Source organism: Musa acuminata, chromosome BXJ1-5 (genome assembly GCF_036884655.1).
Source record: "Musa acuminata AAA Group cultivar baxijiao chromosome BXJ1-5, Cavendish_Baxijiao_AAA, whole genome shotgun sequence".
Lineage (NCBI taxonomy): Eukaryota > Viridiplantae > Streptophyta > Magnoliopsida > Zingiberales > Musaceae > Musa > Musa acuminata.
In genome coordinates this window covers 46,386,207-46,399,095 of record NC_088331.1, presented here as the reverse complement: position 1 = coordinate 46,399,095, position 12,889 = coordinate 46,386,207, and the positions used below count along the sequence as shown (strand labels likewise).

Here is a 12,889-nt window from a genome sequence, read left to right as displayed (position 1 = left end):
ATACGTGCACCTAATCTAATTAGCACATAATACCTCATTGCGAAACATTTAATTAGCTATCTTTGATCGATCCATCCTAACTATCTTTGATCGACTTCAACGAAACTCCTTTTTTTATTTTTAATACAGTAAAATTATTTTTTAAATCTTATATAAAAATCTTAATATCTTACTTTCATAAATTTAAAAATCTCAATATAACTTTTAAAATATAAAGATCAAAATACTAAAAATAATTAAATAACGTTGTAAAAATTATGAACTCTTACTCACACAGGACATACTAACTCTCAATCTTTGCAATATTAGTTAAAATTGCAGCAAACTAATGGACAATAATACTTTAGTTCATCAAATAAGTCACTGTATACATGATTACAAAGTTCACCACAACCGGGAATAAATTAGTGTTATGAGGGAATAGGAACTACAACATCAATGACAATAACCAATTCATGGAAATGAAAGGCAAAAAGAGGTCTTAATGACTGGCACCACACAGATTCGATATGGTAGACTTGAAAGCGCCAAGATCTCACCTAAACCATGATTATTCGAGTACAGCAACTAAAGACCCTCAAAACTCACAATACTACTTGATCACAATATGCAAAACCTCTGCCTCGGACAAGCGAAGACTACTCCATCCATCCACCGTTGAAAAGCCAACAGTATCTATCTGTGCATCAGCTGCATTAACCGCGTGGCCTCGATGAGGACCAGGAAGAAGAGGAGGTGGAGGATGTTCTTGAGCCACCAAATGATGGTCGACGTTCATCATTTCGCCATCTATCACCGGATTGGGGAGCGAGATCATCCTGTCTTCCCCATCGATCAGGCTCAGGGGAAGCTGTCATTTGTCCCTCGTTCCTCTCGCGGCGGAATCTAGGCACATACTTACCGGAAGTCGGTGCTGCAGCTGCTGCGGCAACAGGAACAGGGTCAGCAGCGTGAGGACCTGAAGCAGGGTCGATTGACCGTGACAGTGTTTCAGTGGGTCTTCTAAGGAGTGCTTCTCTTCGCAGTCTTTCCTTCTCTTCCGCCTCCCTCTCCCGCTGCCTCTGCCTTTCTGCAATTGCATCCAGCTTGGCCTTCCGTTCTGCCTCTTCTTTTTTACGCTTTTCCTCCTCTGCAAAATCATGGACATGTAAATCTGATTAGCCCGAATGTTTCTAAGCTTTCTATCAATATATCAGGTTATTCCTTCTGAAGTAGAAGATTATTTAGACGCTTGATACTAACACAATAATCCACTTTGTCATCAACAAGCTAACCTGTTTATTAGTCCATCAGAATTCTTAAAAACTTCCACAGAATCATGGCATGGAGATAAAAACAGTGCTTATATCTCATGATATGATTTGGTGCACAATATTTACCTTCACGCTTCCTGGCTTCCTCCTCTTCTCGCAGCCTGGTCAACCGCTCTTCCTCAGACTTCAGATAAAAGAGCATCTTCCTTTTAGTCTCCCTTTCATGTTTCCTCAATGCTATGAGCTGATTAATTTTATCCTCTTTTTCTTTCTTCAGTCGATCATATTCTGTTTCACGGCGGTTAACTATTCTTTGTTGAAATATGACCTGGGGACGAAGAGAAAAACCATTAATATCAGAAAATCACATCATGACTAACACTAGTTCAATAACAGTTGCAGGACGATGTTTGAGTAGATGAACATCATTGACATCATTGAAAACAGTCAACTTAATGTGGTTAGTTATGAAACACAACACATAACTGGAGAAGCATCCATGTACATAGGAAGATGGATTTCTAGCATTGGCAAATATGGTCAAGGGGCTTGCCTAAAAACATAATGACAAGATAAAAGATAGACAGATCAAGTTTGCAAGTTGCATCACATATAGTAAAATGACTTGTTCAGGGGATAAACATCCATGAAATGCTAAAATGAAATTAATCAAATTCTGAATGATGAATGATACTATTTACCCTCCCTCAAACCAATCATATACTTTATTGAGATAGGTAACCAAGGCCAAGGGACTCCCCCTCGAATGAAGCAGGTTCATTAACAATTCTTTCTCCTTCCTTTTGCCACTCCTTTATCCATACTAAATCCGAAACGGGATTCCTGATCCAATCTCTAGTACTAAACAAAGATTACGATTTGGAATGAACCAAAATACTTGTTTGTTCGCACTAATAGGTTTCATGTTACGTCAATGAGATTTCATTCTTTCAAACTAAAATCAAGTTAAAAGAGCTATGCCTCCTTTCCTTTTGATCATCCATTAGCCTTCCTTCCTATTGGTCTTGTTGCCTGTGGCACACGAACCAATTAGGAGCCTAGGTGTTCATAAAACATTGATTATTTTTATCCTACTGAGAGACTTGACATCCATGCGACACTGTAGCTGCATCTCGACAATCAAAGAACACTTAATCCTCAACTCATTGATTTTTCTTATCCATATATCTCAGCATTTCATATATCTGATGCTAATCCCATTTGTTTAATTTCTATAATTTGTCCCATTGATCCAATTCAGAATTTATCCTTATTCTACTTGTCGGGTGAGTCATCGAAACAACAAACACCATGAAATTTTGTCTTGTTTCTTACATATCTAATGTCTTCATCCATTACAAAAACAAAATAGTGAGGACACAAGGACACCGTTAATCAAATTCAAATTGAATATTGGATAATGGTCACAATATGACTGAACAAATTGAGCCAAATCCTAGGTAAGTCTAAATCTAGATCTTTCTGGGTTTTTAATCAAATTTTCATAATACTTAGTTTTCCTTGGTTATTTTATGGTGTTTTATATTGTGTAGGATGTACAGTATGATATAGCAAAGGCTACCTGCTCTTAACATTTCTGTTTAGATAGTTCTAGAGGGTTTTAAAACAAGATTTTTTTTCCACATGTCCTTTTAGTTATTTGGGTTTAAGAAAGTTGAGACACTAAAAGGAATCTAATTTACAAGTCATGTAGTGTTTTCAGATGATTATGAAGTCATGAATTTTGCTATTCCAGCTAGCTATGGTTGCTTCATCTTTTCTACTTGATCTCTTCTGAAAAACCCTACCAAACTCCTGCACCCTGACAATACCCAGAAAAATCAGCCTACAAGACTGAAACACATAGAAACTATGCACATTTTTCACAATTTATATATTTTTTAAAAAAGTAACACTAATCACCTTTTCCTTCCTTGTGCCTTTCATGATCATTTAAAATTGTTTCTAGACTACAGCCTTGAAGCTAAGGTATTGAAGCCCTATAACTGCCAAAAATGGAACTCCATAAATCCCACCGAAACCAAGTTTTAAGATTAAATGGACCTAACAGGGTGATCAAAACATAATCTATTAATTTATGTATGAATCAAAAGCATGATGACTTAATCAGTACTATATCCATGTTTTGACATATGAGGCAGCCATACTTATACAAAAAGTTGCATAACCGTCACTGCTCAGAGATGTCAATACAGCTGCTTCCATAAGCTAAAACTTCAAATAAATGGATGGTAAAGATTTTCAAATCTACTATAACTTCAAGGGGTAAAGGTTAAGCAGAGAAATTTGAACCTTGTTGTCCAACATTCTGGCAAGTCTTTTCTTCTCTTGGAGATCACCAGCATGGTGCTGCCTGCTCAACTCTATCGCTTTCTGTTAGGAGCAACGAGTTTGTCTATGTTCCCAAAGAAAAGAAATTTTAAAAAACCAAAAAAAAAAAAAACAAAGTATACCAGTTGCTCGCGTTCATGAAAAATTCTCTCCTCCACCAAGTGCTGCTGGAAGGCTTGCTCAATCAGTTGTGCTTCTTCCTCCCTCTTTGCTCGTTCCATGTAGTCCATCGTTTTGGCAAGTTTCTGCAGTTTCTTCTCCAATTCTTGCCTTTCCTTCAATTGCTCACTTAAGGCCAATTCAATCAATGTCTGCTTTGTGACCTTCTCCTGAAGAATTGCAAACATCTTTAAAATGACTGAAATAATGATTGACTCAAGACTTTCCAGACAATAAAACATAACAAAGAAGTTTCACTCAGCAGATAAAGATGGAGAAAGAAAAATAAGCAGAGGAAAGCAAGCTGCAGTATGGGGAATTCTAATAGGAATATGATTAAATGAGGACTTGGACTAGCTTCTTCAAAAAGTTAAGGCAACTAGTCAGCTTCACAAAAACCAACAGAATGGTATGTGTCTTAGTCATCTCCTGATAGAAAAACCAACAGCTACATTCTGTAGTAACTGAACCTCTGCCCGCTTTTCCAACAAGTAAACAATTGAATGTATCAAACTAACTACTATTGGCTATCAGAGTACCAATTAATTTAATTAAACAGGACGACTTGCAATAACAACCTCTCAAATATCAAGCTACTACATTCTTTAAAGGATCCATCAAGAATATAAAAACGGAATATTGGCTTACCCCATCAAGCAAAGGTTTCTTTCCCTTCTTTTTGGCACCTTTTTGTGTTTCGAAAAGTAATGCTTGAGCTTCCTGAAGTTCTCTCTCTTCTATTTCACGGCGAATCCGCTGCTCCTGCCTTCGAGTATATTCTTCAGCAAGTCGCTTTTGTTCAGCCTCCTCGGTTACTTTTTGGAGTTTTAATCGTTTAGATTCTTCTTCTCGTTCCTTGAAACAGTTCAGAACAATGTATTAATCATTTAAAACTCAAGTAAAAAAAAATATTCCTGGCAAAAGAGAAAAAAATCAGAAGCACCATTTCCAGCATCTGACGTTCATGTTCTTCTTTGCGTTTCTCGATGATGGATTTCCTAGCAAGAAGCCTCTTATGTTCCTTATCAACTGTTTCTGCTAGACCATGTTTCTCACCCAGTTTGGATTGTTTTTTGACAGCAGGATAAATCAGATTCCTTGCTTTATTCAGAGAATCGGCAAGAACGGTCAGATGATCAGTGAGCACATCTGATTCAATGTTCTGTGAACAAAATAATTGACATATTCATGTATGTAGCCATCAGAACATTTGTAAAATTTCAACATTTATGGAAGTGTAAATGTTCAATTTGTTCATTATTCTAAAAGCAAACTTAAGAAGCAGCTAATGCTTTCTCATGCAATTAGCTATCGCTAGGTTTACTAAGACGCAAATGGAAAACTTTTAACATCAATGGGTAATTATACAAAATGCAAATTTACACATATACATTAATCTGGAGTAAGAACAAGGATGAATTTTAAAATTTAAAAAAATATGTATGTATGCAGATATATGCTAAACATAGAATAATGACTCATGCATGCTTTCCCAGTGTGGCTCATATTCTATGACAAATTGATAAGTCATACCAAACCCTAATATAGCAGTCTAAGAAAAAGGACACATGCACAATGAAGAAAATGACACAAGACTTGCACATGGTGCAAACTAGAGATAGAGGGTACCAAGAAAGCACATTCTCTTGCATGTGAGGGGGGGAAAAGAATTATGTTCACATACACATGACAATATCAATATGAAGGATTAGCATCTATATAATCAAAGATTATATAACACCTAAGCAAGTGCATGAATGTACATAAGCAAGGGGAAACATGCAAATGATAAAGACAAAGATAACATACCACATTACCAAATAAAACAGCACCCTTCAGGTGATCAACTTTCATAGAAAGGAAATTATATTTGACTGCATCAACTGATAACTTCTCAACAAGTGAGAAGTCAAAAAATGGTATCATCTTTGACAAAGTCCCGATTGTTACGGATTGATACACACGAGAAACCTGACAAAGTAACAGGCCGAAAAATCAACAGATGTGTAAGATAAAAACAAGAACAGATAAGAAACATATGGCTACTGATAGAATTGTTGGGGCATTGATAAAAAAATACTAATTAAACACCTGTTGAAGCACTCTCAAAGTGGTAAGCTTTTCAAGAGCAGGAACGTATTTCGATAGTTGCACTTCTGGAACTGATGAGGCTGACGATGGCTTACCACCCAGTTTTGCAATCTTAGCAAGCAGAGGCTGAACTCTCGAAGCAAGGTCTAAAGGAAAGAATTCATGTTCTAGGATATTGTAGATGTCCTTTACTTCTTGTGAGACACATGTCATTACACCCTTGTTGCTCTGTACCATATAGATTACATTAAATTAACAACTACATCTAATTGTCATCCACATATAGTATGTATTACAAAAAACTAATCAAGTGTCACAAATAGATAGCAGCAGAGGCACCATTATTTGAGCATAGAGCAATTCAGCATTTAAACTTCTTAACCATGAATACAGAAGACAACTAGGATTACAAACATGAAAACAAAAATTAGCCACAAAATTTGGAATTTCCAGACAAAACTATAACAATGTGAACTGGTTTATCTACTCTAGCAGATAGCAAAACAAACATATGCAGGATAGCACATTTATCATGACAGAATGTAGATGAGGAAGAACAGGAACAGGATTACCAAGGATTGACATAACAGCACCATGGTGCTTGCTGTTCATGCACTTTAATCATATAGCTACTTGACAGATAAAACATGGCTCCACTATGTAAGTTCTCAACATCCACTTTAATTAGATCAATTACTAATATGATTGCTGATGAAGATATAATTAATCATCTCATAAATTGGCAGCATTTGAAGTATAAATGAAAGAACAATGCATCGAGACAGTACTTCACATGAAAGGGACAGACTCCCACTCATATGTACATTCAGCAGCTGAGCATCCAGGACACTAATTGCTAGGTTGGGACTTCGATTCCCTAGGGAAAGCACCTAGTGTATATGATTTGCACCTCATGGCACTGGACAAAAAGAATGTCAAAGATTACATGCACACCTCATTTGTTTTCCATTAAGATCCTGATCATAATTGACATTCTTTTGAATGTTAAGATATTTTGTGACTGGATGATTGGTGATGCATTTTAAGATCAGAATCAGCCAATGGGATCAAATCATAAAAAAAATTAAGTTAAAAGAACTTAATATTCAATTATATTTTAAAATTCATAAAAACGAAAAATAATATTTTAAAAATACAAAATAATACATACATGATATATGATACAATTACATAAATGTACACAACTCTACAAATAATTATATATATGCTGCAATTTGTTATGCTTATAAGTTAAAAGCTACAATGTTACAAGTTTAGTGTATAGTATAACTCAGTGTTTGTCATACCGAATCGTATCGCCCGGTACGGGCGGTACATACCAGTCCGACAGGCCAGCGGTACGCAGACCGCCTGGTACCGGTACGCACTGTAGCAGTGCTACAGTGCTCGGTACACCGTACCGTACCAGTACCGAGCCCAGATCGAAATACCGGTACGGTACGGTATTGCGAACCTTGGTATAACTGTATACAAGTTAAATACTTATAAACTTCTTACACCTGTCCTAACACATTGTGCATTTAAGGCAGTGGAGAGCGCACAACTGGATAATAACCAGGTGGCTAGTGTCAGCGAATGGGAGATGACTGCAGCTTGCAAACAAGACGTAGACAGTGGAGCACCACATATGATCACCTCTCCCACTCCACTCCTCCCCTTCCACAGTTTTTCCTCTGACCGTCCCTCATTTTCTTTCTATTCTCCCTTTCTTCTTCTTTCTCCCAACTTTATTCTCTCAATATAAATCAGTTTTGGATCTAGAACCAACCGATTTCCTGATGAATTCCATCTGATTCTGACTGATTTTTGATAAATCTCAGCAATTATTAGAGAAATGAAGACTTCCTTAAAACGGAAAGGACTGACCCCAAACCAAATCGGCCAATCTAGATTGGAAACGACCAATTGTGAGAACTAAGTAAAATCTAAAGTTGACTAATAGATGCATGATGCATTGGATGTATTCACAATCCAGTAAGAGAAACATACTTCAGCATAGAGCAATAAACAATATTACAGTCCATATTATCTCATAAAATCTTCACCTAGCAGTCCACTTGAAAGTGAAACACGATAATTGAAAAATAAATTTTCTTTTGTTTGTGGTCATATAAAAAGATACATGTTCATGACTCAAATAATTCAAGTATTGCAGGGGAAGTTTAAAAACATAATAAGTTGCCAAGTAGCAGCATCTCAGGTAATTCAATGCCACCTATAAAAACTGCCCAAAAAGAGAAGAAAATAATGTCAAACAAGAAAAGGGAGGAAACAAATCTCAGGCTCGAGAAAATATATCAAGAGTTGATTGAAGATTCCATCTGTACAAGAAGCTTTATCATGATTGAAGATTCCACAAAAAGGAAGCTTATCAATCAAATGTATTGTCAAGAATGAAGACTATTTGCCAAAACAAATATAAAAATATATCTTCCACAAGGAAAGAAGAAATTATTTATACATTTTAAATTATAAATTTCTTGATTGTATTCTTTCCCTACTTCTTGTAATTTCCTTTCTTACTTCTTGTACATAGGGAATCTCCCAAAAAAAGAGAAGAGTCTGCAACTTGGATCATCAGAAAATGATTGAATAAATAGAATTCTTTCCCCCACAATATGTATGAGTGATGTGAGACCACATTCTTAATCCCAATGGTATGATTCCACTATTCACATGTGATATTACAGAGGTGTGAGGCCTTTAATTCTCAGAGTTAATCCTTGAGTTGGAATAAGTTGGGTGATACTGTTTTTTTACTCTTTTATCCCACTAAAATTTTCTGTTTTATTCCACAACAAACAACTCCTAGAAAGAAAATATATTATCTTTGACCATCTATGCTTTCTCCTATTTCATGTTGGTAACAAAGCACTCGTCCTATATTAGATTTGATATCGAAGCACTTACCCTACATTATATGTTAATTGATGAAATTTACTCATCTTGTGAATATTTCATATTGTTTTGGTCTAGCAAATTCTGTCACTTTTCATATCGTAATAAGCACCAACCATGCTCGCTTGCAAATTGGCCTAACATTGTAGTTAAACTGTAAGAACTGCCATCCTAAAAGGCTCTTTAATTATAGATAAGATGCCCATAAAAATGCACATAAAAGGATAAATAGATTTTAGCACACCTAAATGAAACCTAGTCCTTTTTCCATATGTTTACATATTTAAAAGCGTTATATACAACAACAACAACAAAGCTGCAAATCCCAACTATTTAGGATCAACTACATGGATCTTTTGCCAACACTAAAATATATAAAAAATCACATATTTAATTAAGCTTAGAGTATTTAAATCTTTATTTATAGTTTCTATTAAAGTCTTTTTAGGTTTTCTTGTACATTTCCTCGTACCACTACCGTTAATCATTTCACCTCGTCTAACAACTACATCTGTAGGATATTGTATAAGCCCATTAAAGGTGCTATATGCGATAAACAATTCACTAAATAAGCCTATTCAGCAAAATCTCTAGAAATTAAAATCATCTTCTAAGATTTCTAGCCTGATCACCAGGAGGAATCTTTTATCAGACAACCATCCTATGTATTAACTTCTGACCATGTACCATACAACAATTTGTCCCAGAGCTCAACACAAAGGTGGATACTGATGAGTAAATAAATGTGCAGTGGACAACAGATGGAATATATTAAAACTAACTTTAACATCTTTAACAAAGATTAAAGATAATTACAGAAATAAAAAACCATAGCATTTAGAAGATGAAAAGATGATTAAGTTGTAGTGCATGTCATACCAATTCTGAGAGCAGTGATGATCGTGAAAGCTGCAAAATGTAAGTCGTCAGCACAAACAATTTGGACATAAGTACAACAATTACAAGAGCATTACTAAAAGAAATCAACACGATAATATACCATTTCTCTGCTCTCCCCTTTAGGATCAAGAGTAAAGTTGATAAGGCTAGCCATTCGTAAATTGCGCTCTTTTTCATTTTCAAGTTCCAGATGTGATGCACCATGCTTTTGGTCATACGGAGTGACTGAAAGCGCAGCTAATAAAACAGATGATGCAATTAACTGCAAATCCTTTTGTGATAAATTCTTATTGTAGCTTTTCTGCAATGTGAAAAGCTTAAACCATGCATATGCATGGTAAAGATGACTATGCGAAACCCAAAATACGTCTGTTAACTTTGCATAGTATACAACCATGAGTGGTGTCTTTGGGCTCTTCTTTACCAAATTCATTAAACCATGGATATCTTCCACTGAGCGAAATGCTTCCTGTATGAGAAAATCATACAATAACATAACAAAGAGCAGAAAAACCAAGAACAAGTACAGGAAAGTGTAGAAGGCAAGTTCACAAAAAAAAGCAAACAAACAAACCTGCCATAGTTCCAGATCAGTTGCTATCTTCAGCTGCTCAATTCTCGTGTCCAAGTAAAGCTGTAAACTCTCAGGAGCTGTAAGATCAGGCCTATCTCTTTGGTCTTTGTACTTGTTTAAATTAGCAAGATGATTTCGTATAATCTCACAGAGTCTTCGAAATTCAGTGGTCCTCTTATATTGTTTGCAAAATTGGAAGGCCCGATGTGCTGTCATCTAAATATCCAAAGAAAAAATTAAACTCAACACTCCTGTGAAAACAATACTCATGCAATGCATATAATAAATAATGTTGCTGCTAGTAGCAGGACTTACTAACTACAACTTAACAACAAAGCAGTGATATATATACAAGTAGTTTGGAGGCTAAATAAGCAGTATTGAGATTCGCTAGCTATAACTTAACAGAAAAGCAGTGATAATTATAACAAATAGTTGCACAGTTTTGTCAAGTGAGGCAGAAAAAGGAAACTGATAACCTCAGCGATGACATATACACAGTGTCTCTGGTTTCCCTTTAAGAGAATCCATGTGTGACAACAAAAGCTCCCTGTATCATGTGTTAATGGAAATTCTAGATGACTTACTGCGTATAGTGATTCCAACTTGGAGTTGTTTCGTAGAATCTCAAGCACTGTCCTGTAGGTCTCCCACAGGAATTTGAACCATGGAGTCACAAGCTCTCTGTCGGATCTGTCCTTTCCCTTCTCCCCACTAACATAGCTTAGCATTAAGTCCTCAGGTCTCTTATCGACCTCTAGATCCTCCACGTCCAGTGCATCTTCCAAGGCTTGTGCTTGTGTCCTAGCTTGTTCAGCCTTCTCTGTGGAAAGCTGCATGAAATATTTTATCACCTCTTCTAAAGAGCTTACATTTACTTGTTGGCATGTAATGCGGTACTGGATAAGTCCATCCTTTGCAAATCTGCCTTTCCTCATGTCCACACAGAGTTCTACATACTTAAACATGATTCTTTCCAGGGTCTTCTGCCATGCCTTGTACCTTTTTGAGGTGATGAGATCATGTAGTGCTTGTAAGGCAGCTTGCTTTTGTCCAACATTAACCAATTCTGAAGCACAAGATACAAGAAAAGCATGAACCCTGTTAGCAAATCATTGCATGACAGCTTGAGTGGACTGTCCAAAGCCATTTATGAAAAACAACAGGGAGTTTGATTATGGACATGTTCTAATGCAAGAAATTAAGCACCAAACATGTGTTCTTCCAAGAAATGAAAGTTCATTTTCACATTCACAGCAAGGGAACTAGCAAAGAAGTGGTAGTATGCTAGGTTAATCCATTATATCTTATAAGGTGCACTATCAAATACTCTTCTTCAGTTTGTTTACTCCATTCAAATCAACAAGCATACAAAAGAATTGAGGAACAAAAAAGGTACCGATAATAAGTTAAGGATAATGAAAAAGTATGGATAACACGTAGGATTTCATTTGACTGAAAAAGAAAATCTTAATTTACTAGTTCCTTTCCAAGCTTGTGAAAGATATACATCTCACAAACTTTTGTGCCACGGCAAACATGAGATTGCAGCATATTGATTTGCTTGTATTCGTTAATTTCTAAAAGCAATATAAATCAACATTACTAGCATACCACACAAGGTTTTCGAACATAGTATATTATGCATAAAAGCAAAAGTTTTAAGTTTTATTAAAACAATTATTACCCTCAGCACGCTTCAAGGCGTTCTCCGGCTTAACAAAGGTCGCCATTGTCACCAGAAGAATTTATTTGAAGCCTGCTTCCTTCTAAGAAGCAGGCTAACGCTGCATGGCAAATAGAAAAAGAGACTGCTGTCAAATCAAATCCAAAACAGAAAAATGCTACGAAAAAGAACACCAAGCTTATTTGAAAACATCAGATAAACACCAAGGAATTACATTACAACACTATTCTCATAGGACAGACAGAATTTTCAGAAGATTTGGTTAAAGCATGATATCAGTTACAAGAGACTAACCATATAAACAACGTCCATAAACAACAAAAGCCCACGGAAACGACCAAAGATGCCCTCATCAAATCTCCACAGCAGATCTATGACAATTATCACCAAGAGCTTGATTTCTTGAATAAAACATCATCAGAGAAAAGCAAAACCGGTTGAAATTATGCAACACAAATTTGCATAATGCTCAAGTAAATATACTATAATGCCATAAAACGGAGACCTCATCCAACAAGCAACAGAACAGCCAAAACAAGGAGGAAAGTTGAAGGTGACATTTTCCAGATAGGAAAGACCTATAATCCAATATAAATAGGTAGCCTGGGAATCTTCCCGGAAACCTAAGAACAGATGCAAAGCTGAGACCAACGAATCATGCCCCAAAAACACTAAATTCTTGAGACAAAACCAGCGTGAATTAGGAAAAGGCTTTCCTCAACCGACCTGGGCCCCAAGAATCCGATGGCTTAGAGCTCAGAGAGCGAAGGGTGATCGCGAGAAGGCTGGGCGATGTGAGGCGGCCGCTCTCGCCGGAACACTGCTCTTGGGGAGGGGGAGGGAGATGAACCAGACGAGGACAGCTAGGTTATAATTTCCTCGTTCAATACCTAATAAACCCTCCACGACAGCATATATTTACGAAATTACCTAATTCTAACCCGAGTCGGATTC

The 12,889-nt window shown here is 36.4% G+C and overlaps 1 protein-coding gene across 2 annotated transcripts; it reads right to left on the bottom strand.

Moving 5' to 3' along the window:
• Positions 1-329: 329 nt before the first annotated feature.
• LOC135674665 (eukaryotic translation initiation factor 3 subunit A-like) lies at positions 330-12,822 on the bottom strand. Of its 2 annotated transcripts, XM_065184734.1 has the most exons (15): positions 12,662-12,784; positions 12,230-12,306; positions 11,936-12,035; positions 10,836-11,317; positions 10,249-10,464; positions 9,775-10,143; positions 9,654-9,683; positions 5,856-6,083; positions 5,574-5,735; positions 4,708-4,926; positions 4,413-4,619; positions 3,728-3,934; positions 3,567-3,647; positions 1,380-1,581; positions 330-1,129 (listed from the first exon to the last, which is right to left on the bottom strand). In XM_065184734.1, the coding sequence occupies exons 3-15, from the start codon at positions 11,979-11,981 to the stop codon at positions 696-698; spliced, it is 2,883 nt and encodes a 960-aa protein (XP_065040806.1). In that variant the 5' UTR covers positions 11,982-12,035; positions 12,230-12,306; positions 12,662-12,784; the 3' UTR covers positions 330-695. The 2 variants fall into 2 exon arrangements, with proteins under 2 accessions (XP_065040806.1, XP_065040805.1); XM_065184733.1 differs by lacking the exon at positions 12,230-12,306 and having other exon boundaries at positions 12,662-12,822.
• Positions 12,823-12,889: the final 67 nt, after the last annotated feature.